Below are 27,233 nucleotides of genomic sequence, written 5' to 3'. Positions count from 1 at the left end.
GACAAAACCGAGATTTAAATAAATGCATCTCATGCTTACTGGGGAAAAGCTTTGGTAAGCACTTTTTTCCCCTAAGCTTAGACAATGACAACATGTAATTAAGATCAGTAAGTCATACTATTGCAACATTTCTGCAGCTGGATCTAAAGCCTCACTGATTTGGGGTGTTTTTTGACAAGCTTTAATATGCACTTCTCAATTTATGGCTAATGATTTTTCAGGAAAGATGTTTCACCAACCCACTCAAATCAGATGTTTTAAAAATTCTATTTTACCTACAATTTTCCCATTACAAGGGCACATTAACTTACTCTTTAACGAAAGTCTGAAGCTGTGCTTTAATTGATCTTTGGGTTTGGTCAAACAGGATCTGAAAGAAAAGCATTATTATGTAGGTCAATAACTTAGGGGTACTCATAACTTTTCATTTTAGACATTCACATGGTTATTCTGCAGAATTAGATGAGAATTATGATTAAACCAATGTGTCTAATATCAAAATATAAACCCCTTCAAAGTAGTTTTGAAATAAATAAAAAATAAATAAGGAATAAAATAAGGAAAATAACACAAACCCAACACTTTTTGCTGGTCTTTTCTTAAAGACAAGAGTTACTGGCACCTTATTCTCTCATCCTGACAATGTAAGACATGCCCACTTTCATAGAACATGCTTATTATGATTATTAAACAGTCAAGAATATTACTGTACAAACAGCCTTGAAGAAACAACTTTGAATGTTAAGTAACAACTTTTTTTGATTCTTAGACTTTCACAATTTAACCAACAACTAAAAGAGAAATGAAACCATAGAAGAAAATGCCCTTAACTTCTGGCAAAAAACCACAGACTGAAATTAATGCTGAAAATGTAACATACGTGAGTAATTAGTACCATCTCCTTTCCATAATATGTTTGTAAAAAAAAAAAAATACCCACTGTTGAACTGCTAAGAAGAATGGCTGTTTCTTTTTCTAAGATTAAGTGTTCTAAGCCATGCTTCTCAAATTTCTGATGATTTAGGGAGGCTGGGGGGAGGGGGAGGGGCAGAATATAATCTACTTATTCAAATTGTAAAGCTTGAGAAATTTGTTAAGTTACATTTCCAAGGCCAAAGCATACCTCAATGTTAGACAACTTGTATTTTCTCTTATGACCCCAGAAATTCTGATTGAGGAATGAAAACACACATTCCTTCAGCTTCCCATCTGCCCTCTGAGTTTTAGGCCAGAATGCAATGGCTATGAGACAAATCCTTTTGCCACTTATCATTGTGCAGACCACAAATGATGCCTTAATTTCCAACTCCTCTACACCTCCCATTTTGCCTAACAGAAATACACAAGGCACGATCACAAAAGATAAAGAAGTGAAAGAATATAAGGAAGTAGTAGTTAGCCCAACTGAACAGAATCTCTTCCAAAAGGTAAAGATCTTTAAGTGTTAAGTAATTTTATTGAAAGAACAAGTCAAGAACTCAAAGTTTCAGGTCAGACAATGTTTTCTTTAAACATTCTCAGTCTTGGTTTCCCTATTCACAAAATTTGGGAATGAAAAGCCATGCAATGCCGAGTGCTGACAGCAAAACCCTTACCAGCTTGTTCTAGAAACACTGAAGGAAGGAAAACATGACTGAGTTTAAGCCACCCATTAACAGTGGTACTATATCCTCCATCCAGTCTCCATTTTTGGAGGTTTTCAAGACCAAATGGGATAAAACCCTAAGCAAACTGCTCCAACCTCAGAGCTGACCCTGATTTAGGCAGGCAGTTGAAACAGACATCTCCTGAGGCCCCCTCCAGCCTGAATTGTCCTATATCTAACAGTAACACATGGAAGATCTTGTTTGTATTCCCACTTTGAGAAACCAGAAAAACAGACAACTAGAATAGATAAAGAACTTCGACAAGCTGGAAGTCATGCTGGGACTACTCCCACTGCTGACATTTAAGCTTGCCAGTGCCTAAGGAGTGCACCAATCAAGATCAATGCAGAAAGGGTATAACCAGATGGGAACTCAACTGATTCGTGGACTCCCAGAAATATGAGCCCTTGCAATTCTGCTTACAGTAATGAAGAGGAAAAAAGTGCTAGGCAGAAAAATACATACACATTTTTTCCCCTAAAAGAACAGAAAAAAGTGCCCAGACCATGATCTGACTAGATTTACAGCCTTTCCAACACGTTACCTTTCATAAACTCCAAACCACATCTAAGAAAGCTGCTATTTGCCATAAGCTGTCAAAACTACTCCCCCACTGCTGAATCAGTGAAGATGCTGCATTAGTCTGGTTCCTAGCCTTATTTGTAGCAAAGCCTCATATGAGAAAACAGAGTCATCCAAATCTCAGTGGGACCATCTCCTATCCCTTCCCTCCTTCCGCTGGAGGATGCCTGCCTCTCCTCTTTCTTCCTCTTGCTTCTTCTCACTCATGATGGCTCTCCTGCCAGCTTGGTCAACAACAGAGCTGACACTCTGAGCTAGTAAGTCCTGGTGAACTAAGCAGATTCACAAAAAGCAACACGGGACCACAACATGTCTAGCAAAGCTCTGTATCAGAACCCCATAACATGCCTCATTTCTTATGTTTGTGCCTTTTGGTAAAAGCCACTATGCTTGAGCACAGCAAGGAAGTGGAGGGAAAAAAAAGCAGGACAGAAGTCAGGGTAGTCCCACTTAGATCTGCAAAGAAATCTTTTAATATGGCTGGTTCTTTGCTTTCTGCCTTCAAACTGCCCTAAAGGGAGAGTTGTGCTGTGCCAAATTTTACCAAAGCACTGCAAGCCACAATCATGTAGAACAATAACAGCAGCAAGAATATTGGACCTAGGTCAGATGTCTCAAAAAGAGCATACCATGTAGCAAAGACATGGTTAAGAGGGTAGCCAGCAGCAAGAAGTGTGATGAAGAGTGTGAAACAGGGACAGCCAACTAGATTCACCTGCTCAATCTAATCTGCAGAAATCACTGACATGAAAGTAACACTTTCTCCCACTACTGCTGCTTTGAACCTTTGCACTAGCTTCTCTCTACCATCAAAGTATCGCTGTCCGCTTACTCCCCTCTTTACAGTTTTCATTATGTTAGGTGTAGATACGTACACCTCATATAATGGAGGAAATCCAACTCAATAGTATTAACCTGCTTCCCTTTGTTTCCCTTTCCTTCTAAAAGCATGCATTTCCAAAAAAATGCTTAATAAGACAGTTTTAGGAAGCTAAGTGAATGCTGACAAACTTAATTTCAGCTGAAGCTGTTTGAACTGCATTCTCTGTATCTCATTACATTTTAAACTCCTGGTAGTATAAAAAAAAATAAATTTAAGTGCCCTGCGTATTTTCAGCACTTTCGGGACACTGCATTTGCTTTCCAGCAATTTGCTGGAAAATGAAAGAAAAGCAGTAGGGGCCAAGGGAAGAGGAAGAAAACAGAAGAACACACACATCCTTTTGGCATTCAGGATACAAGACTAAACCCTTTAGAGGAGAAAAAAAATGCATCAGTTTTCAAGCCAGGCAAAACTGAGCTTTCTGATGAAGTCTGACATGCTAAAAATCACTATTAGCATTTTCTCCCTTTCTCTACACTTGTCTAAATCTGTCATACTTCCAAAAAGAAAACTACACACAAATTAGAGGTGCTTTATTTTGTGCATTATAAAGGATGAGAAAAAAAAGTAGAAGTTATGGAAAAGGTAATCATTATTTCAGTCCAGCACAGAAATATGCTCACAGTTCGTCACTGCTGCCTATCAGTTTGATTAAAAAAGATGAAACAATCCAGTATTTACTGTGTCTTACAGCACTGGGTTTTAGAAAAGCTTACAAATTCCAAACAAAAAATAAAGTGAGATAAAAACCTGCAGAAAAGGGGATATTTATAAATACTTCATAAACAAAATAGAAATAAAATATTTACAAGTATAAAGTGAGAGGTATTTAATACCACTTAAACCATGACTTTGCAAATACTATCAACAAGAGAAGCTTTAGCATTATTCTTTTATCAAATATAACTGGAGGTAAGCTACCAGTGTCATGTTTCTGCTAGAAATACTTACATTGTGATAATTGATCATTTCCTGTAAGGTGTCAGAGAACTTTGTCAAGCTGGTCTGTAAAGAGAAAAACAAAGTGGTTTAAGTTAAGCCCTACCAAATACACAGCACGAAAGCAATGTTTCAGAGGTTTACAGCTTTTCAGTGAAGAACTTGGGAACTGATTTTCCTTAGCATGATTACTAAACTAAAACCATTATGATAGAAGAACACGGGGGTAATGTCAAGTAAATCTATTAAAGCTACAAACAACAAAAATGTTACTGCTCCCAACCTAAATATAAAGGACCAAACTGAAGCAAAGCAGGAAAAATTCAAATTAAGTTGTCTGAACTATGGGAAGTTCACATAATTTAAACACATTAATTCACAATATTTAATATTACACTACTTAATATTCATTAATGTTTAATATTCTAAGTCCAAAAACCTCGTTAACATCTTGTAATCATCAGTACGCACACATTTACTGTAGGAACTACTGCCTCACAGCTGATATGCTTAGCAACATCGACATCAATCTGTAGAATGAATGTCTCGAACACAGTTAGAAAACAACAATCCCTAATATATTTACATAACAGCTTATTGCTTACACAACAAGTGTAACAAAAGCCAACTTGGAATCAAATAATGTAAGTTTTACTAGTTTGCCACCACACTACATTTCTAGCAAGTAAATTTCCAGACAACAACAGTTTCAGTTGCACACAGACTATGCTGAAGTTCACAGGCATTATCTATTTCAACTAGTGTGTGAGGATGCATACATGCAACTGATGTTCTATTACACAACACGCATGAAATGTAGATGATATACACAGAGACGTGCACATAATTATACCTGCATATTACACAATTTCATACCTCATTTCAAAGTAACAGACAGGAAATATTAGGTGTTCCAAATTAGCCTAACAAGACATCAATCAGAGCCCACCAAAGTGGGCTCTGTACATTTAAAAATTTAAATTTCTGCGTATTAGGGAGTGCCAGTTCCAGGACCCAAGAGATCAACTCAGGGAATTAGTTGCAGAGAACTGGCTCTTAGGATCTCATTATTAGATCCCCTTTATTTAGCAAAGTAAACAGGGCAGCTGTTCACAGCTTCAACCTGACTTTCTCCACTCCTCCCAAGATGACTATTCCTAACCTAATACATATTTTCTGGAATTTGGAAAACCTTGCCATTGCAGGTTAAAGCTGAAGCTAAACAGCACAGACACTTGCACTGCACCACAGTCAAAAAAGCTCACTCTTAAGACGTCTCAAAGAAAAAGGAGCAAAAAGGCAAATAATAGTATAAACTCCAACTACTTCTCTTGCCAACTGTTATATTTTACCCCTTTTAAGTTATGCTTTTCTTCTTCCATTTTCACCTCTTAAAGAACTTACTTCAACCAATGCATCTTTACAGGAATATTGTGCGAGGTCTCGAATTCCATTCATGAACTGCTTGTTGGCTGTACAGAATGCTTTCCCAGTATCAATCATCGCAATACAAAGCTTCACCAGCTAAAGAGGAAAAAATGACAAAGTGGAAGTTTTTTGTTTTATTTTTTTACACCACCATATAAATATGAAACACACTGAGCTTAGTTAAGTCTAAGAAACACAGATTTCAAAAGTTAAACTCTAAATTTAGAGTCCCACATTCTGTGAAAAGCTTTCTATTGTATAGTGACAGCTATAAAAATACTACTCTAGGTCAAATGATACACCATTAAGGTTACTACTCTTCATAAATTTTTTTTATTATTTTTTGTTTTATTGTTAACTGAGATTTTGCACATATTTCAAGAGAGAGGGCTATATGAGTGCAAAAAGCGCAGCAACTAAAACATAACTGGTTAGAACCCAAGCAAGTTAAGTGTTTTGTGGTTTCCGAGCCAAAAAAACCCGAAAGAAACCCACACCAGTTGTTTCATCTTGAGACACTCAGAATACAGGCACAGGAGAGCAAAAGGCTACCTGCACAAAACACAACTGAAGAGAGATGGTTACATCTCAGAAGGCAAAATCAATCATGTTTTCACTCATACAACAGACTAGTCTGTCTCTGATGGGTTTCCATCCCTACCACTCACTGCTTAGGTCAGCACCTTAGCTATCATGGTGCTGCAGAGTCTGAAATGAAGGTCATCAGTATCTTGGGATGGATGTTTTCCCACTTTTTGAACCATTTATGCACTGGGCCATTAATGAAAGAAAGAATGATTAGTGTAATCACTAAGATGCTCTCTTGAGAGAAGGCATATTATAATTGAGTTCCCCCACCCTAAACCAAACCGAGAATAAAATCAGAAGATTGAATCTTCGTCTCTGAAGGATTTTTCAAAGATGTTAGACAAATTTTCATGACGAACAACATAGAAGTACTTGATCTTATGTTGGGGCAAGGAAACCACCCAAGTGACCTTCCTGCCTTATTTACCCAGTAATTTTTATGTTGACTCAGATCCTCTCAGGAAAAGAAGAAATCCGAGCATCATCTCCCTCATTCTGATGAATGGCCAAGTTGCTTGAACAGTGGACAGAAAAATCACTACCAACATGACCCTTTTTTTCCTTCACTTTTGCTTATGGTTCACAATCCTGAACACAGTCTCCTTTACTCCAGAGGGGAAAAAAACCACAGATAATGTAGCCCAAAGTTACAATTGTGGGAAAATAAAACTAAGTTTAGCATGAACAACTGAGCAGAAAAAGTTATGAACCAAGTCTAGACAAATCATTACCCTCATGCCATAGTTACTTTAGCTCACACAAGAAGCTTGGCTTTTAACTTAAGCATTATACTAGATCACTTACACTTCACATTGCAATTAAACTACTTAAATACTTACCCTGTGTACTCGCTTTCTTGTCAGGGGAGCAAACAGGTTTGGGTGTTTTTGTTTTAAGAAGAACTAGGATACTGTCTCGGGGCAAAGAGTAATACTACAATTATAGCTTTTACATGATAGAATGGTATATTTGGTGCTGGCCTCCTGCAAGAGGCTGGGGGCAAGGCATTATTCATGCCCCTTAAGGAATTTGAGAATTCTTTTCCCCAAAAATGACCCTGTTAGACTGGTGGAAAACACAAACTTCCAAGATAGATTTTTCAGATCCTTTAAATACTTTAAATGGTTTAATTTACCAAACCACATTCATCACCCCTACAGTAAAAATGTGTCTTATACCCATCAGTTTCACCAAAATTCACACCAACTCAAAACGTGTCTTAAATTTATTTTGAAAGAGCAAATGGTTACATTATTAACTACAAAAGCTAGAAATATTATTACAAGAAGTAACAAAAAGTCTTCAGACTTAACACTACACTTGACACTGACTTTGTCTCTATCTTTCTGCAGCCAACTTGCAGCTGCACGAACAAAAGTTCATATTCAAAAAGTAGCTAAGGAGGTGAACAAATGACATCTGCCTACCACATTAAAACACAGGCAACAAATAATTTTAAACATTTAGCATAAAATGCTAAGGAAAGGAGACTTTTTACAGATGTAGAACAAAAATAAGCCACCCTCCAAATACTACTGGTTAGGAAACCAATAAATGGATTGTAAGGCCCTGAAAAGATGCTACATATAACCTTTTATATACATGCACAAAGCATGACAAAAAGCAGGATGAATTTTACGGTAGTTAAGTCCTCCAGACAAAAGTGAAGGATGTATCTCTCTCTCTCCCTCCTGCTGTGACTGTGCCGCAGACTACCAAAGACAGAAAGCATTGACTTTAAATCTCTAGAACAAAGAGCATCCAGATGTCCTCACAGTCTGCAGTTGTCATAAAACATAAGCTCTCGATGCAGGGATGGCCAACCCCTGGCTTTTAATTCACATGAAAGCTGAATTAGTTTGCATGCGGCTCCCATTGTGGGGCTGAGTCACATGAGTGCGAGGGGGCAGGGGGCCATACAGGCAGGAGGGTATTGCACAATCCAAACCCTCAGCTGGGGGAGAAAGCGAGTCCACGCTGGCTGTTGCTGCCCTTACTCAAGCTTGGGTCTCTGGGGCCCAGCTGTGCACTCGACCCAGATCCGTTCCCTCTGCTAGAGCAGAGCCCTTGGTCGGCGGCCACTGCCGCTTCCCAGCTATGAACTTTAAAACAAAACCTAAACGCATCTTTTCACATTTTTCAGAGCAGACATTGTTGAATTAAAAAGCTTACCTTGTCAAGTTTCAGTTCCAGTTCTGTCACATCTCCTTCTACTTCTTCTAAAGCTGCCCTGCATGGTTAAAAAAACGTTTTCCTGTAAAACTTTACACAAAAATACTCTGGGACTGGGGGAAGGGACATGTTAATTTAACCCATTTATTGCTACCACAGTTTCACTTAAATTTCAACTGTAAAACAGCATAGAGAACCACAAGAATTGCAGAAAATTTGACAGTAAAAAGAAGAAAGACTACATCACTGATAAAACATATAGTTTAGTAATAAAGATTTGAGATGAAATTTTATTAATCTTAATGTTTGTCACATTGAAATACATTTCCTCTATTATTGTATAGCCAATAGTCTGTAAGTTTGAAGGTAATAACAAAGGAAAGAAACTAAAAGTCCAAGTGAAATTTCTCAAGTAATTATTTTGGTGACTCTCCTGGCTCAAACCTGCAAACCTACAGATATTTAATGAATGACCTTGCAATGAGATTATGAAAAATATAGCATTTGCCGTGAGCCAACTGACTTAGCAGTAAGTTCAACGGCACGCTTGTTTATGTCATTTGCCTCTAGTCTAGACTGGTTGCAGCTTTCAGGCCAGTCAAATTTTACTCGCCAGTAAAAGTTGCTTTCATGAAGCATTTCTAAAGCATAACTTTTTTTGCTTGAGAGCTGGTGTTTCCTTTGATACCTCCTTCCTTGCTTATTGCTACCTCAAAAAATAGGACAAGACTGAGAAAGGATGACACTTTGTTCAGTGAGTTCATGAACGTTGTTTCATCAGGCTATTGCCCTGAGAGCTAGAATGTACTAATTTCTGGCAACAAATGCTACACTACAAAAAAAATCTATTCAACAAGGCTGGGATTTCACATTACACAGAGGTCGGTAGGAACAGCTGTATTCCCATCCCTTGCTCCCATCACAGGGCGCCTCGTTCTTTCAGTCATTCCAGCATAACTGTTCACGGAGCCACACTGTTCACCAGTAGTAGTCCATCTTGGGAAAAAAAAAGTAATAGGAAGTTTTCTGTAATGCTTTTTGGAAAATTGGATCAGCTACATTTCACATTTCACTCCTACAAAAAAACTCTTCCTGGAAAAAGTGAGACAGGCAGGGAAGTACGATTTGAAGCAGGAATTTCTTAAGCCAGCTTTAACCCTGAGGGGAGAGTACACAGAACCACAGCTTTACTGTCTCTTCCTAATTCCGTTCTAGTTCACATGAGTTCAAGCCAAGAACAAAAAATTTTAAAAAGACTGGACCAGGCCCCAAACTCAGGAAAAGCAGTTTTTACAAGAATAGTTCTGAAAGACACTGCCAGTTGCCTGCAGTTCTCAAACACTGAGCATGACATTCCCAGCTTTTTGCAGATTTCCACTTACACATAGTTGCATTCCGATTTTTGTATCTAAAGGCATTCCCACAGTTACATCCTAGGTTTTATATCTAACCACATTCCTGCACAGTTACATTTTGGCTTCTGCCTCTTCTTTAGCTTTAGACCATGAAGGATTTCAGGCAACATCAATTTCTCTTTTACTTTATTTTCTTCCATAAATGATTAACTTTCATTTAAGTCTCTAGAGTTAAATCTTGTTTCAGAGAGCATTACAGAGGCGGGGGGGGAGGGAAAGAACAAAGTAAGGAAAAGTATTTCAATATTTAGACTGCAATTTTGTATTTGTTTGTTTATAATCACAGTGCAACCAATTCTTATTTGTTTCTCTGGCATTAACATAAAAGCACAATTAAGTAGCTTGTTTACAGAATTGCAGCAAGATCTGATAAGAATTATTTTTTTTAGTGTCTTTAACTAGCAAAGAGTTCTAGCTCCACAGGACTTAATGAACTAAAAAGTCTAAGATTCAAGATGAAGAAGAGAGATAAAGGCAGTTAGAGCAGGCAGAATGAAGACAACACATCTGCTCAGTCATTAAAGCTCTATTCCAAGGGGAAAACTTTAAGACAGAATAAGCCCAACTGAAGGAGAAGTAACAACAGAACATCACAAGACTGAAAAGATGAGGGGCAGATCAAGAAAGAAAGATACAACACAGCAAAAAGAGGTATCATGGGAGAATACAACACAGCAAAAAGAGGTATCATGGGAGAAGGGAGACATACAGCCCCTCCACTGCCTGATGGTGTTGGGTCAACGGTTGGACTCAATCTTAGAGATCTTTTCCAACCTTAATGATTCTATGATTCTTTGCAGATCATCTTTGAATGACCACAGGCCCCTGAAGCACCAAGCCAGTTCTCCGGGCTATTTCCCACCACTGCCACATGATGGAGGGAAGGCACATCTGGGCCCGACAGCTGGATATGGATCAAACAGCTGTTAGGTTCCAGTCAAACCCTGTTTCAACTCCTTGTTTCTTTGCATAGAACTGGCTACTTTCACTGTTTCCATCATATAAAAACTAGCAGAGGAGTTATTCTCATGCAAACATCTTCACAGTATTAGACCAACACTGCAATACAAGCATAAGAGCAACGGAGAGGATGCCCTCAGACTATCAGAATACAGATACATAGATCTAATAATATATTAACACCATCTAGTCACAAAAATTGTTTTCATACTGGGTTAGGGAACACATAAAGAACAGCTGATCTGAGCTGTACTATGTTAATGCTATCCTTGTTTTTCTTAATTTAATACTTTTTGAAGCCACAGAATACAAAGGTGCATTTCTCTCTCTGAAACAGATCTGTGTCAGGAATTATTTAAAGTTCACAGAAAATTGTCATAATTCCAAGTAAATCTCATGTCCACAGCCAAGACCTGATCTCCAGCTATAAACACAGGAAGTGGTCATAAAACAGCTGACGACCAAGCGCCAGACCTGACATGTACCAAAAATGTTGCTCCTTAGTGAAGTGGGAGCTGGGAGCAGGGTTTGCGTCAGGGTAATCTTAGCCAGAAGGCTCTGGCATTAGGAATAAGGATCAAATCTGTCTCAGTATATGAATCAAAGTCAAACATCTGTGGCGTCCCGAGATGTTCAAACACTGCATGGCAATGCACAAAACCAGAACAGCTGCTTAAGGGTGGAGGACAGCTTTTATAAATGAGCAGTCTCCCATACTCTTCATGCTCCGTAACAAGGACTTTCAGGAATGTGCTTCTCTCCTCTGCTGTTTCTCCTCTCCTTTGTGTGCCCCCCCCAAAAAAAAAACAGTTCAGTTTGCTAGATACAGCTTCCTCTACAGACGTAGCTGCAATGCAGGAGGAATATAGGAGATGACGGAAGAAAATTCAAGACTTGACTTAGCTGCCTTTTTAAATGAGGATAATGTCACCCATTACCTAGCCCAGCATACAATGAAGGAAAGCTGAACTCTCTGGTGTCCATCACAGTGCTCCCCTTAAGTGACCAGCAAAAGACTTGCTTCCAGGTTAAGGTACTACGGAACTCCAAGAATCCCAGAAACCAAACAGGAAGATGACAGCTAAACTCTACTCTAGAAAGAGAATCGGTCACTCTTAGGCCACAAGCTGCAGACATGTGCTAAGGAAATAACTTAGCCTGAACTAAACCACTACACGCTGCCAACCATAATGCCAAGCACACTGCGGCCACAGACAAGGGTCTGCTTGGCCTGTTTACTCTTACAGTGTAAAGGGTGGCAATGGTCAACACTTTTAAAGTCAGCTATTCTTCAAACGATATCTAACTGCCATCGAAGCCACATCCTGCCTTTAGTCCTTCACTCATTCATCATGTTCTAGCTTGCATTTTTAGACTGCGTTCCTGAAAGTGAGGAGGCTGGAATCAGTAGTCGTTATAAATTAGATGCTGACAAACAACAAATTGGAGAAGTCAAAGCTGCTATGGATAATTAACAATTAATTATTGTTAATTCTAGAATTAACATGTCCCACTATAAAAAAATTCAAAAGAATAAAAGCCCATTAATAAAATATTTTTCCACAGTTTGGTGGGTTTTTTTAAATTTTAATTGAGGAAAGCTTAAAGCCTAAATCTTAGATTCACCTCTTGAATATACTTTCAGAAGAACAGGAACAAGTACACAAAATCAACTGCTATTCAGACTGGGACTTCTGAATATATTCATGTATTTGGACTCATAAAATGGGAATAACAGATTCTCACCATCACAATTTCAATAATATTACTGCTAAAGTCTTGTCTTCAAATCTTGGAAAGACACAACTCTCCCACTTGCACATATTCTATGCAGAATAGCCCCTTAATGCACAACTCTGACTTCACTGCAGATAACGTGTCCTTTCAACTAACATCCACTACAGTTCAATAGTATAAAGCTGACGTGCAAGACTAGCCACAAATTATCAACAGCTAAATCGAAGTATTTGAGTACACATATTCAAGTATGACTACATTCACATTTTCTTTCATTTACTGCAGTATAATTTCATGAGACTGGCTGTATATCAGAAGACTAAATAAAGAAGCATTACCACGCTCCACTGCCAGTGGAGAACAATTCAGCCATTCAGCCTCGGAGGGACAGAGAACATGGAACGTGAACCAACAAGCACACGGTACTGTGATTAACTCCACTTCGTCCTCTTCAGTTGCATTTCATTTTAAACTTCAACAACATCAGGAAAACTGAAAAGCAGTTACAGAGATATGTACTGCTCACTAATTGCTGGATAAAGCTGGTTCGTAACTGCCTAAAGTAAAAGCAATTGATCATTCTAACTCTCATGTTAAATACAAACCCAATACAGACACTAGTAGAGATTAGCTGCAAGCTATCTGTGCATCCCACAGCAGTATCACAGCTCTAGATGTGTCTAAAAATCAAACTATATCAAAATTACCAAGCACTCATGCTATAGCTTTATGTGATACCAGACTTAGGTTTCAACCTGTGCTGCCCAGACTCAGATGAAAAGGCCAGCAAGACAGTGACTTCTAATGCTTTTGATCCCAATTACCAGACTGAAACAAAATCAGCAGTGGAGTTGCTCATGGACCACTCCTGACAGTGATTGTATTCAGCATCCTCAGTGACAGAGGGAAATAGGAGTAAATCAGTCACTAAGTTTCTTATAATAGTAAGAGAGACTTCAAAGCAAGATAACTTCAAAACACCTTAAAGACAACTTGCAAAAAAGTAGTACTGAATGTGAAAAACTGGAAATAGGATGAGATACAGAAGTGCAAGATAAGAATGTGCACCTGATGATTTACAGGAGCATCTCCTCCTCTATGCCAGAGCCTATCAGGTGACAGACAGCAAAAAGGCCAGTAGACATTAATCAGAGGATGGACTACAAGCTCTAAGTATGATGTAAAGGCAAATTAAAATGCAGGGATACCACACAAGATACTATACTTGCTCACCTAATTGGTCTGCTCTCTCTCCACACACATAGCAGTTGCACCCTGGTATCACACTTCAGATGCTAAGCAACTACTTACAGATTTGTTTAGAAACAGCCACAGACTAACTGCTGAGGGTAAAATCAGGCCAGGGGAACACACACAACACCATGACTAATGCCACTGTACAGAGAAATACAACGTTGACAGCAAAGTCCTCCAAATAGAAACCTGTTGTGAATGTCACAGAAAAGACAAAATAGCAATACCATACCAAACAAGTAAACAGTCACTGAAGACACGTTTCAAGCCTCCGTACCCCATCTGTCCTCTGCTAAAAATTCCAAGAATCAACACAGATTTCACCTACAAGAGGCTGTAACATAACACAGCTATGGTAAAAACACTAAAAAGGGAATAATTTGATGATGCTGTTCCACCCAAACCAAGTTGTAACTACTTAATAACCAATACTCCTGATCCTCTCCACTTTGAATGAGAACGGAGGATGGAAGTAGCACAACCTTTCTGGGCAACGTGTTCCCATGCTAAACCCTCAGTGCAAGTCATTTGCATTGCTGCATCTTTCAATCATCATCTCTTTCTACTGTGCACCTAAAACCAAAACCCCACAACTATACCTATTACCTGAACTCTATAATCTACTGGGTAACTGAAGACAGCAATTAGACCCTCCATGAGCCTTCTTAGCCTGAAGAAAGCCACAGCCCTCATCCTCTCCTTGAACTCCACGTACTCCGTTCCAGTTGCCTTTAGGTGCACATCCTTCATTTTGGTAATATCTTTCTTTTGCTGGCAGGGCCCCAAATTGGTCATAACACTCCAGACTTAACCTCATGACAGCTAAATACAGCTAATAATATCTTCCCTCAACTTGCCAGCTATGGTCTTGCTAATGCAGCCCAATACTCTGCCAGTTTTCACTGCTGCACAGGCACACTGCTGACCGATGGTCCATTTGCTGTTCACCGGGACACAAAGGTCCCTGTCTGCCAGCACAGCTGCATGGGGTTGTTCCTTTCCAGAGGAAGTCTTCACATTTGTCGTCGTTAAACTTCAGGAGCATTCTACCAGTGCTTTCCTCTACCTTGCTGAGGTCCTTCCGAATGGCAGACCTACCCTCCAGCATATCGCCTGCTCCCTCCAATCACCGTGTACTTCATTTGATTTCCCTCATCTATAGTTAGATATAAAAAGGTATCTAGAGGCATCTTAACCAACATGCTAACAAGGAATACATTTGGTACATGTATAATGGCATCAGACAACCACAGATTAAAAGAGAAACATGACATATTGAGGGACAAAGAAGTCATACACTGAACAATAAGGCCTAATAACCTTGGATAACAGCATGGATACACATAAGAAGAGTTTTATAGCTTATGAGACGTGTCATAACCATTAATACGGTCTGAAGAAAGAACGCTGTTGCGACCTGTCACAGAGCGCGTTGAAGTCCTGGTTTGGCACCGCAGAGATTTTTCCCTGCTGGCACAGAGCCCTCCAGGCAGAGGAGCAGATGATGAATGCTCCCTGACATGCCAAGATAAACTTCCTCAGTTATGCTAGTACTCCTTACATTATTAATTCTTCAGTCATTGCCACAAAACATTTTATCAATAGCTTGAAAAAGCTTCACAACGTGAACAGTAGGACTTTGAATCAGAAATGTAACATTCTTTTCACCCCCATCCCGAAATCCTAGAAATTTTCTATGAGCTTGGTGGATTGAAATATGGAAATGCATTTCCTGAACTGAAGATTATCATGCTGATGATAAAAACCCAAGTTTTCTCAGGTCTACAGCAAGCACTATCCACATTTCAAATTTTGCCAGATAAAAGAAACAAGAATCAAGTCCTCAATATTGGAAGAGCCATTCTTCTATTCCTCTCAAGTCAGATTTCTCCTCTTCTAAAATAATCAAATGAAATAAGACAAAGGTATTTACTGAATTCACTTAATCATTAAAGCAAAAGTCTGCTTGTAGGTACCAGTTTTTAAGGTCGTCTTCACCTACAAATTTTAGTACCTCCTCAGTAATTCATATGGTCTTTGATATAACCAACAAAGAAACAGGACAAATCCCTTTAAGATGCATGCTTCACTTGATTTGTTCTTTACTGCGAGACTACACAGGGCTCAAAAGATAACATTATGGACAAATCAGTCTTCAAAAAGGAACAAGTTCTATTGCACTTAATATACATGGCTGAAAGTCAAACTGATTACCACTAAACTTGCAGCAGCATTTAACGCATCATACACAGTCTGCAAGGACATCTGTGCTACCTGCTGGCCCTAAATTCTCAAGCTTTTTCTCTCATTACTCTTCTGCAGTAAATTGCCAGAAATGCCCAACAGTGTTCTTCTCCCAATAGTTTTGCGTAATATTTTTCCCCTAAGCTTTTTTACCCCAGGAGAGCCTGATAGTTAGTAAGCCTAAGTAGGAAATTAACAACCCTTTTCTTCCACAAAGATTCTGATAAGCAGGATTTTCTTCATCTTTCAAGTGAAATGTTTTTTCATTATGGGACAATTGTTAACAAGATGGGGACACAATGGTGACCATGAAAGCTTCACAGACAAGAAAGTTGATTACATTGCTAAACAAACTCAGGTAAGAATGCAACACATCACAATACCTGTCCTGCACAACTTTGACTACTAATTCCAACATCTCAAGAATGAGTCAAAAGCTTTTTAGGAGGCCTTACTATCAGATAAGGAAGTAGGACTATAGTATCAAGATGTTGCAACAAAAGAAAGGGCAGCAGAAATAAGCTCAAGAAACTGATGGTGCTGTGCAGAAACTTCTTGTTGCTGAAAACTTGCAAACATCACAGGGCTGCTTTAATCTTTTACATCTCAGCAACTACCCAGGAGCTTGAACACAGACGCAGCAGAAGGAATGAAGGATTTCAACATTTGAAAACTCAAATATGCAGTAAGGTCAGGAAGTGGAACCATAAATATAACCATCAAGCAACCAACTGCAAAGGATGCAAGATAGGACATCCCTCCATCTAAACACTATGCCCTAACTATTAGCCTCAAGACCTGGTGTTCCTAGTCAGATGCTAAGGAGTCATGTCAACTGTTCATTTAAAAGCTATAATAACAACCTGAAGAAGAATGAGGAAATTAATCCCTGATTTGGAAAGATACCCCTTATGTACCTCTAATGCAGCCAATATAAAAGACAGGGTAGCAGTGCCTGAAAAACAAAGAGTAAATATCACTAGATTCCCCCAGAATAGGATTCTCGGTATCAGTATGTTCAGAACTGATACACCAAGACTTAACCACCTGTACAGAAAACCTCCTACAGGCAACTGGAGATCAGAGTACTCTGTAATTAATCAAAGAGCATTCCTTACAGATATCATACAATCTTAATACGAGTCTTGTGTTTGCTTTGATTTTAGAAAAATAAGGCAATACCTGTCCCTTTCTTTTTGTAATTTCCTTAGTTGCTAACTTACACCTACTACAGTTAGAAAAGCACTGTTGTGTCCAAACCGCCATAAGATGGCAAAGCCTTTATAACAAAAGCTCACTGTGTTTCAGAAGAGCTAAGGACCATTAGCTCTCTACAATTCCAGTTATACCAGGTGGATCTTCTTCACCGAAACCAAGGGAAAGTTTCAGATTCGCTATGAAGAAATGAGTCCTCAGCAAGTATTAACCCTTCTTGTCCATTTCAGAAGCTGAGTATTTTGGTAATACATTTGCACAAAATCAGAATGCTCTATTGGACAGTCAGAGGGGAGGTTGCAGCTTTGTTGCAATAGACAAATTCTGAACTTGAATTTTTTGTTTAGCTATTAGGTGTATACACATACATGTATCTCTCAGTTACCATGAGTGTATTTTACATGTAAATTAATAGTTTCATTGTGTAGTTTTATTGTTCCCTCATACTGCAAAGAAACAGTCTTCGTTTGCCCTTCATGCCTTTGCAGCCAGTCAAATGAATCCAATCTCAAGATAACAGCGTACATAAGCATTAGGAGTAGGAGAATACAGAAATGCACTGTATTGGTGTTTTCCTCAAATTAACTGTTTTCACATTTGGAAAAGCCAGTCTCCTTTCCTCTTCATCCCTCTCAAATGATAATGGGTGAACAATTAAAAAAAATAAACATTTGGAATATTATAACATAAAAACTACAAAATGCATATGGTACACCCACAGCCCTTGGAAAGGTTTAAATATTCTTTGGGTACAATTAGTATCTTTTCTCCCTAGTATCTGACTTTCAGTCAACGGGAGATTTTAAAGACCCTGGGCTTTCATTCATCTATCGACGCTAATTGCAGGTAAGCTATTTCTCAACCAAACAGAAGCTTACGTATCATTAATTACATACTAAAGGTTTTTCATCTCAAATCAACTGCAAATATTTTCAAACAACATCTTGCAAGATCAATACTTACAATATAGTGGATATTTTGCAATAGTAGGCACACTTAACACTTCATCTTGTCATTTTTCATCATTCACTTTGAGATAAATCAAGTAGGACAGAATGAACGGGCAGATACATTCTTCAGAATCAGACACTTGACAAAAATCAAGCACTCCAGGAAGTTAAATGAGTACTTAAAAAAAAAAATCATTCTCCACGAACTGGAGATTTCTTCTGGAGAATAATCCTGTAGAGATGGTGTGCACATGTGTGTATACTTTTCTAACAGACCAATTTAGCAACACACAAATTCAGCCAGAAGTTGCATCCTCAATGAAACATCAGAGATTCCTCAGTCATCTTAAACAGGTTTTTATCCTCAATAACAACCCTGACCGGCAAAGCCAATACATGTGTTTATTCTTGTAGTGTGCCTTATCTGATCAAATACTGATATCTATGCGTAGATACCTGAGTTAGTAATCTAAATCACCTTTGGAAGCGATAAAGTAGAAACATGCTATTTCCAGGGTGCAGTTCATCTTATTCTGACACATATGGCTAAAACAAATCAAGAGGCACTTGGGATACAACTATTACTTTTCATTAAGATTTGAAGGAGCCTAAGCCTAAGATCTGCCTTAAGAAGAGAGATGGCTACACAGCAGATGAGATGAACTCTACTTTTCCTGTTTAAGGAAGTTAAGAAAGAAGGGGCCTATTTCATTAATTACTGAACTCTCTACACAGACAGGAACTCCAACCAACTTACATGAATGCTACAAGTCTAGGAAAGACAAGATATAACCTACATTTCCACTTGAGCAGTGAGTCTCCTTAATGCCTTTTGCAAGTCCCAGTTAAGATCTCATGGCCCAACACTGCTCCACCTACATTATTTTTCTTCTTCACCCACCCAGCTCTCACTTAGGTCATCTTAAACCTGAAGTACATTAGCTACAGCATGTTACATAAAACCAATGATACTGTAATAACACCACGTTCTTTACATTAAAGTTCACCAGAAGAATCCAGTCAAATGCAGAGTCTGACTACTTTCACAAAGTACTCTAAACAAACCAAAACACCCCCACACAAGCTGCACCTTTCTATCTTTACAAAAAGCAACATTGAGTCTCCCATTACTGCCCACTGACGAGCAGCCGTAGCAGCAAGGGAATCACCGGAGAGCTGGAGTCTAGGAAGGCACCAAAGAGTGGGACGGGTCTCCTGGCACTGGCTCCCACCAGCCACCACCACTGTGCAAAGCAGTTGAAGGAGCCCTGAACCCAGCTCGGATCGCTGCGGCAGTGAAGAAGGGGACAGAAGAGGCTCAGCGCCTCCCTGGGTAGAGACCACAGAGCAGAAAACCAAACCCCATCTCCCAGCTCAAATTCCAAACCTCTGTTTTGTCAGGCAGAAGGAATAACATTCGTGGCCAGAAGTCAGACCCTGAATTCCATTTAAATTTCATTTATTTAAGGAGTGAATTCCATTTAAATTTCAATCCACAAAATGTCATTCTAAACATCAGTACGCAAAAATTTGTTACATGATCTACAGGATTACATAAGTTATACATCTTTAAAAAATAATTACAAGATGACTAATAATTGAAGACTAGGATATTTAAAATGCACAGAAATGTTGAGTGTGTTTGATATCCATGTGTTCCTACTTAAATTAACATCTGGCACCCAGAAAGATGGAAATCTGGAATTCTCTTGTACAGAACTTTTTTTTTAAATTTTGTCAGGCAGAATACATTTCACTACGTATGGCTTCTCCAATATCTCTTTGTATTATATCCAGCTTAAAATACAAAAGTACATTTCGGAAGTTTAGAAACTCTAAAATCACATCGTGCAAACTGATCACTAGCTCTGCTTTATGTTTATTCATAAAAAATTGTCAGCAGAGGTCTTCCTTTAATGACTGTTACTGAAGGCATATCATTAATTCATGAAAAGAAAAAAGGTAGTTTGTGCATGTGCACTGACTACTCTTAGACTCTCTCTCATGCAAAACCACAATACAACTATTTAAATCCCCATTACTATTGACATATATGAACTCTAAAAATTATTCAAGCACATCGTGCCTGCATATTGCAGAGTCTTAGAATTTCAAACAGAAAACTTAGAACAGCAAACAGAAAGCCTGATTCACAGAAAGATTCATGCCACACGAGCAAGTTTGCCAACCATCCGACAGGCACTTTCTCTGTTCAAAACCTCCTCTCATTCAGAAAACACTTGAAGGACCTATTTTGCAGCAAATTATTTTCTTAGTCTATCCTCATGTCTTAACAGTTTGAAAATGTATACAGGACATCATCCCATAAATTAGATTTCTCCTCCATGCAGGCATAAATTATGTACAGTGCATCAAAACAAAACAACTGATTTACCCTAGGTCTGAGGCCTGGCTACTTTTAATATTCACAAAGTAAATGTTAACCATAAAGTAATTATTCTTCCGCATATGCAAGGACTCCTCTTGAAGAGATCATCAGGAAGGGAAAACAATGTTTTAGTCTACTTTACTGGACTGATTAGAATTGTTTAGTTTATGATCTTAATGATAATAGCTACTCTTTCTCATGTTCTTGATCTAATCTTCTAGTCATATTGAAGAATGGCAACAAAACCAGGATTTATATTGTCACACAGAAGTATGGAAAACTCCTGTATATATTAAAATAATGTTACAGTCCACATGCTAATCGACATTTCCTCATACTGGTCTTCCGTTGCAGACAGATACTTTAGCTGTTATTTTTGTTACAAATCTGTCACTATCAAAAAGCAAACCACCTAAATTATTACCTAAACTCACAGGAATATCGGAATCTCAAACAAACAGCACAGTATCTGCTCAAAAAGATCACAAATGCATTTACACAGTTTAAACTTCTACACGTTTTTAAACTGAATTCTGCATGTACAAGTGAGAGGCAAAAAAAAAAAGTACATTAGTCAGAATAATTCTTCTATTTCCTGCCCACGTAAACATAAGGCACTGTAAGACATAACATTAAGTAACCGCATGGGGGGGGTTGGTGGTTTTTTTTTTTTTTTTTGCCCTCCCTCATGACACTTCTGCATTTGCGTCTCCTTGAGATACTAAACTAATCAATTTAACCAGAAAGGCCTGCATCAAGACCCAGGCAAAGGCTTCTTGGCTCTGTAAACCAGAATTTCAGTAGCAATGTTTCTGTAGCCAATGAAAATTAGATATTTTCCTTTCCTTTTTCTCCCAAAGCAGGTTATCAGGATGGAGTTTGCTTTGGGGACTTTTTAGAATTACTTACTATAGTAAAAATTTACCAATAACTTAAGTCATATTGTTCACTGCACGAAGTAAGAACAGGAAAAATGCTGACTCTAAGTAACACAGTTCTGAGTACAAGGTTGTCAAGAAGCTAAGCCTGAAAAAAAGATCACAAGACACTGCTAACATAGCTAAATCAGCACATTTGCTATTCGGTGGCCAATGATTTCACAGATGCATACAGGAAAAAACAAAGCTACCCAAAGCCCACCTAGCCCAAGACAGACAGATTTCTATTTTATAGTTGCCACCTTCCTAATGAATATTCTATTTACCAACCCTGCTTTCCAGAGATTTTAACATTGATATTCCTCCCCCCCCCCAAATATAAAACTATCTTCTCCATAACTTTAGTTCTTAATGTAATTACATGAGATGTGCTCAGCCAACACAAATGAGACACTCCAGGCTAAAGAACCAAACCTCTTCAAATCTGTATGTAAAACTTGAATGACTGTAAGAGCTTGTATAATTACAGTTACATTGCGCACACACGCGCGCATAAATTAGCTGTCCTTCTAATTCTGCAAGTACTCATTAAAGATCAGTTGCACAGGCTTAATTAATATCAGTTCTTCAGCAACTGATCCTGCTGCTGTGCTACAGCAACATTATGATAGCTAGCAGATTTTGTTACTACTTCCACTGTAAGCTCCCTTCTCAGTGTGCAGGGTTTTTTTAAACATTCCCAGATAAAAAATTAAAAAGACCAAAACCAAGGAAATTAACATTTTAAGTTCTTATTAGCAATTTGAGATATAGTTAAGATTCTTCAGTTTGCTGTTACTTAACGTAAATTATAATCAAACAACAAAGAAACAGAATCAGAATCACCATTAAAAAGCCCTAGCCTTTGTAATACAAAATTATCACAGCCTACTTTTTTTTTTTTAATTAAAAGAATTTAGGTGCACTAACTAAATCAAAACAACCTGATTTCAGGACACGTTTCTCTAATCTCCATTAGGAAGGACTGTAACAACTTACTACTAAATTTGAAAAGGCTTTGAAAGATTTCAGTGTGAGAGACTTTCATGAAATGTATTTGAGAGGGATCTTCGATGAAACTTCTTTACTCTAGTATGACTGCCCTAGAAGAAAATGCTCTAACGTTGGGTCCTATCTTCCAATACATCCCCCTTTCCTTAGGTGAATTATTTTCTTAATGTACATTTGAAAGATGCAGTCACAGATTTAAAAATAAATAAATCATTACCTAGAGTGAGTAGAACAGCACATTCACAGTCATCTCCACAAAAGCAAAGAATCAGAAACCTAGAAGTACTCTGTTTGACTAACTCCTTCAGACTCCTAGCAGTATGGGCAGAGATGTTGTACACGTGTAACTCACCAGCATCCCACTAAGACTGTCCTCCACGTCACTACATTTCAGCTATGAAAAGTGCTGTTCTACAATCACATACTGGAAATTATAACAACCACATAAGTATGAAAAATGGTAAACACAAACTTACAAGCAAATGTTTGGCAGCTTTCTCTTTCAACTTACTGTATCTTTCTTTTTCTGTTCTTCTGCAATACTTTCCACCCTGCCCTGCCAAGTAAGTTAAAAACTTGCTTTTCAGTCCCAAACACCAAGGGCAGAAAACCCAGACCAAACATTTCTTTGGAAATTACTCCTAAACCAGCTAGGTAAGTCTGAGCAAAACAAACAGATTTTGTATGCAGACAGAGTTCTCGGTCACATACCTCTTAACACCTTAAATGTGGCTGAGTTTAGCCACATGAGCAGCCTCAGTGATTTCAACAGTACCATAACCACACACAGATTACCTGCGCTATAAACCCAGGCTGAATAAGAGGGGTTCACTTGCTACTCGCAGTACTGTAACGCAGCAGGTTAGGAAGCAGGCTGCGCTGCAGCACCGTACCCGCTGGAAGCCAACACAGAAGGGACAAGTTTACTGATGTTCTGATTTCTGTGTCTTCTTCAGAAAGTAATAAGCAGACCAAAGTATATGGGTTAGGCACATACGATAATTCCTCTGACTACTAAACAAGACCTATTCCAAATCGGTTAAATAACTCACTTTCTTATATTAATCATATTTTAAAGTGACAAAACACTTCCTGTTACCTGGGAAACAGATGCTTAGTGACTAAACTTTGGTTACACGGTGCTAAAGAAGAGAGAAAAAAAAATTCGTAAGTCTAGAAAGCCATAAAGTGGCACGAGTGACCTACTCAGCCTGCATCCCCCACATAAGCGTGAGGCGCATCTCAGCTGGCCCCATTTAGACAGGCCAGAATCAAAGCCACAGAAGAAGAAAACCAACACGCGTACCAGGGAACTTCAGCGACAAGCCAGTCTTACTTACACTGCGGGCCTGCATACACAAAGCCATGCTTTAGTTCAATCTAAATGGAAGACTCCTCAGACAAGTCCCTTTGAAGGGCATGCGCCATAACCAGCAGTTCTACCCAGAAACTGCTCATGAGATTTACTAAGAATGGTAATTGGCAACAGTTTCATTTATATTCTTTTATCTACCTTGTTCATCCATCATCTGTTCTGCAGCTGGGGTCTCAGGAAGTGAATACAAAATTAAATACAAAAAAATTTTAAACTTCAGCAACAGTGACAGATAAGGACAAAGAAATTATCTCAGCAATACACAGCTTTTTACTGATGCATTTTTAAAGATTGGAACAGGCTGAAGGTTTTTCTAGAGAGTTCTTACAATTGCACTCATCGCAAGCAACGGAATTTTGCTTTTTCTATTACTTGTTCTTTATCAAGATTGTTAACCATTACTTACAGCAGATAGATTTCCACATCACTTAAACTTGCTTCTCCTTTCTAAAAATTTAGGTTCAGAGTGATTCATGTGGCTGCTACACTGCATACGTCAACTCATTAAGAGAAAATGTTATTTAGTTACAAGAAGAAAAAATGAAAATGAAACATCAGCGTAAAAGCTTGTTACATTAAACTCTGAAACTGAAATTCTCATTGTTTAAAGATAAGGAGAAAGTATTATTTCACAATACTATTTGCATATAAAAAAACCACTTCAGGAATTCCTGATTATATACACAGAACTTGCCAGCACAGCTCAGTTCTTACTACTGAAGGACTGCTCCAAGGCCCCTCCCTAAGCAACTTCTTTATTTGATGGGAAGTCATCGACATGCTGTAGGAGAACTGCGAATGCATTTCCTTGCTAGATCTTTGGTCTGTCCATACATTAAGAGAGGGAGTCACGAAGAAAAGGCATGTGATCTCAGCGAGATTATTTTCAAAGTAGGTTTAAAAAAACAAACACAATTGCAAATTTGCAAAAGCATGCTGAATTCATTACCTTTTCCATTACCCTTTTCAAAATCAGTTTCTAAACCTCAAGTTTCCAACCCCAAACTGATCTGGTATGTCATAAGTTTACAAACCTAGTGATGCAGTAGGCCATCATTGCTTCATAATTCAAAGATTTGTTTATGTACTGGGGGAAAAAAAAGGCATGCCTTACTATGAAGTAACCCACCATACTTCTGACGTGAATCTTTATAGCCATTATTATCTATCACATATCAGCAACTCAACAGCGACAACCCATGCTCCCTTCATATGCATTTTAAGCAAGCAAACAAGCCTTTATTCCTTTGATTCGGGTAACTATGATATTCCCAATTACATCTCAAAGCCAAAAGTGATCAACATGAACTTCATGAGAAACAGAGAAGCAAGAAAGCCATGTGTCTGAAGCTGTATGTAGTAGCACGTTTTAAAAAATTTAAATAGCTCACTGTGAAAACAGGGATTTCGTGACTCAGGAACTCTGATTCACCCACGTCCTCCCAGTTCTCTCCACGACTGTAAGAAAGTAAACTGTGACATTTCTGTACACTAGATGCCTCCCAACAGGTTTATTTAACTGCTCCAACAGGTATACTGATGGGAAGGACGGAGACTACACCCACCTGCTCAGCAAGGTCAGGAGAAAGCTGCAGCTCTGCTTTGCTGTAAGATAAGGAACACAGCACAGGAAGGTGCTTTGTGTCCACACTACTCCCTGCAAGAACGCTAGGACTTTCTAATGACCTTGCTCTACATTACTGTCTCTACCATCCCTTAATAAAACCACTGCAGTAAACTTCATTTAGAAGGCTTCTAGTATTTGGTTTAGGTAATTCATATGAACACTAAGAACGACCAAAGTTATAACAGCAAATACTAACGACTAATAATGAAAGACATGATTTTTTTTTAGAAATACTACAGGATTTTTGCTTCATGATTTTAATCACTTCCTATCAATTAAAGGTTGGAAGGATGTTTTGGTGGCATCAGGTGATTACACCATAAAGTTTTCTGCAGTTTCTTCACAGGTAGTAGTATCAGAGACTGTCAGAAAGACCACAGTGTAGTAGAAGACCTTGACAAAGGGTTTTCCACAGTTTCTCTCTTTGAAGGAAAGGAATCAAGAGGGGCAAAAGAAGAATGATACAAAATGAGTTCAAATGAACTGGTATGTCTTAACTTGAAGAGACAGCGGCACACTTCTGCTCACACATTTCAGTCACAATTTCTTGCTGTCTCAAGTGTATTCTATACTTCAGCAGGTATCGGTCATTAAAAAAAAAACCAAACCACCACACAACAACATTATATTTAATGGTATAGTTCTATGGTTAAATTAAACCAATCTAAGACTGCATTGTCACCAAATAGGATGGACCCACATTAAACGTAGTTGTGCCAGAAAGTACGTATACTAGCAAGCATGTTCAGCTGGGGGCAAAGTTTTGTGGAACAGCTAAGCCAATGTAAAAGCTCCCTGCTACCTCAGGGGAGGTCTCACTCCCCACTGCCTTCCTCTAGCAGTGAAGTTTCCTCTTCCTCCTCCCCATAAGCTTTAGTAGGTTTCACACCCCTTGCGATGCTGACTCAACTCACTAACCTGGCAGAAAACCACCCAGTCTCTTCTGCCAGGGTAGCTAGCTCATTGAAGGATCCGACAGTACAAGTCACGGTCACCAGAAAAACCCGTGGCAGAAGCAGCCAGGGTCAAGCTGGCAGCAGAGACAGGAGCAAGGGAGGGAAGAACAGGAACTCCAACTTCTGCCAGGGATAAGCCATTCAAACCTTCTTCTCCAACTTCTGCCACATCCCAGAACCACGCGATTGCTAAAGCTGACACAAAGAGGAGGCTCAAACACACGGCCAGAGACCAGAGCAGGACTATTTCCCTCAACAGCCGGAGGTCACCCAGCCTCTGCCCACCACAGAGCCCCAGGCGCTCCAAGCACGGGCTCAGCACAGGACAGGAGGGGCACAGCAGCGACACATCACATCAAGTCACAGAGCTGTTTGCCTCTCCATCAGCTAGCAGGGTGATACCAGGCACAGAAAGTGGGCCTGCGTGGACAGGCCAGCCACGCATCCAACAGAGAGGCAGAATTATGTTGAGTAGACACAATGGTGCAAAATATATATATAGAATGGATAAAAGCATAGGGAAACGTGAAGGGGAAAGTTGCCCAACACAAGCAGAAGTAAGCCTACAGCAATGACAAACAAGTGGTCACTCGAGTGGGGAAAAACAAAAGAGTACGTGCCTTGGTCTGACAACGGGAAGTAAGATTATACTGAGCTTGTTTAGTACTGGCACCCCAATAGCGGGCAGATTGAGTATGGACGCATGCAGCAGACGCAGGCAGGAGACACTGGGAGCTGAAGTATAAGCACAACTCTGAAAAATCGGAGACGGACCACCGGGGGGTTCACGCTCTTGAGCCCGGGCAGGCATTGCTTTGGCTGCTGAGCAGTTCCTGCACCAGCTGCCTGCCACCCTTCACCCCCCCTCACATCTGCCCAAAGGCGGGTGACCCCAGCAGCGTTCACTGCGGACTGTGCTGCCTCCACACGAACCCCAGACCCCGC

General features: G+C 39.1%; 1 protein-coding gene across 2 annotated transcripts in view; it reads right to left on the bottom strand.

Moving 5' to 3' along the window:
• The window catches only part of ACAP2 (ArfGAP with coiled-coil, ankyrin repeat and PH domains 2), a 51,107-nt gene extending 42,814 nt beyond the window's left edge, over positions 1-8,293 (bottom strand). For both annotated transcript variants that reach the window (XM_009320399.1, XM_009320400.1), the window contains exons 1-4: positions 8,239-8,293; positions 5,455-5,574; positions 4,063-4,116; positions 312-370 (exon numbers count right to left, since the gene is read on the bottom strand). In XM_009320399.1, the coding sequence (XP_009318674.1) occupies positions 312-370; positions 4,063-4,116; positions 5,455-5,553 (212 nt within the window). In that variant the 5' untranslated portion in view covers positions 5,554-5,574; positions 8,239-8,293. The remainder of the gene's footprint in view (positions 1-311; positions 371-4,062; positions 4,117-5,454; positions 5,575-8,238) is intronic.
• Between the last annotated feature and the right edge of the window lie 18,940 nt (positions 8,294-27,233).

The sequence above is a fragment of the Pygoscelis adeliae genome, unplaced genomic scaffold (assembly GCF_000699105.1).
Source record: "Pygoscelis adeliae isolate BGI_AS28 unplaced genomic scaffold, ASM69910v1 Scaffold413, whole genome shotgun sequence".
Taxonomy (NCBI): Eukaryota; Metazoa; Chordata; class Aves; order Sphenisciformes; family Spheniscidae; genus Pygoscelis; species Pygoscelis adeliae.
The sequence above is the reverse complement of the archived record's forward strand: the minus strand, read 5'-3'. Positions and strand labels throughout refer to the sequence as shown.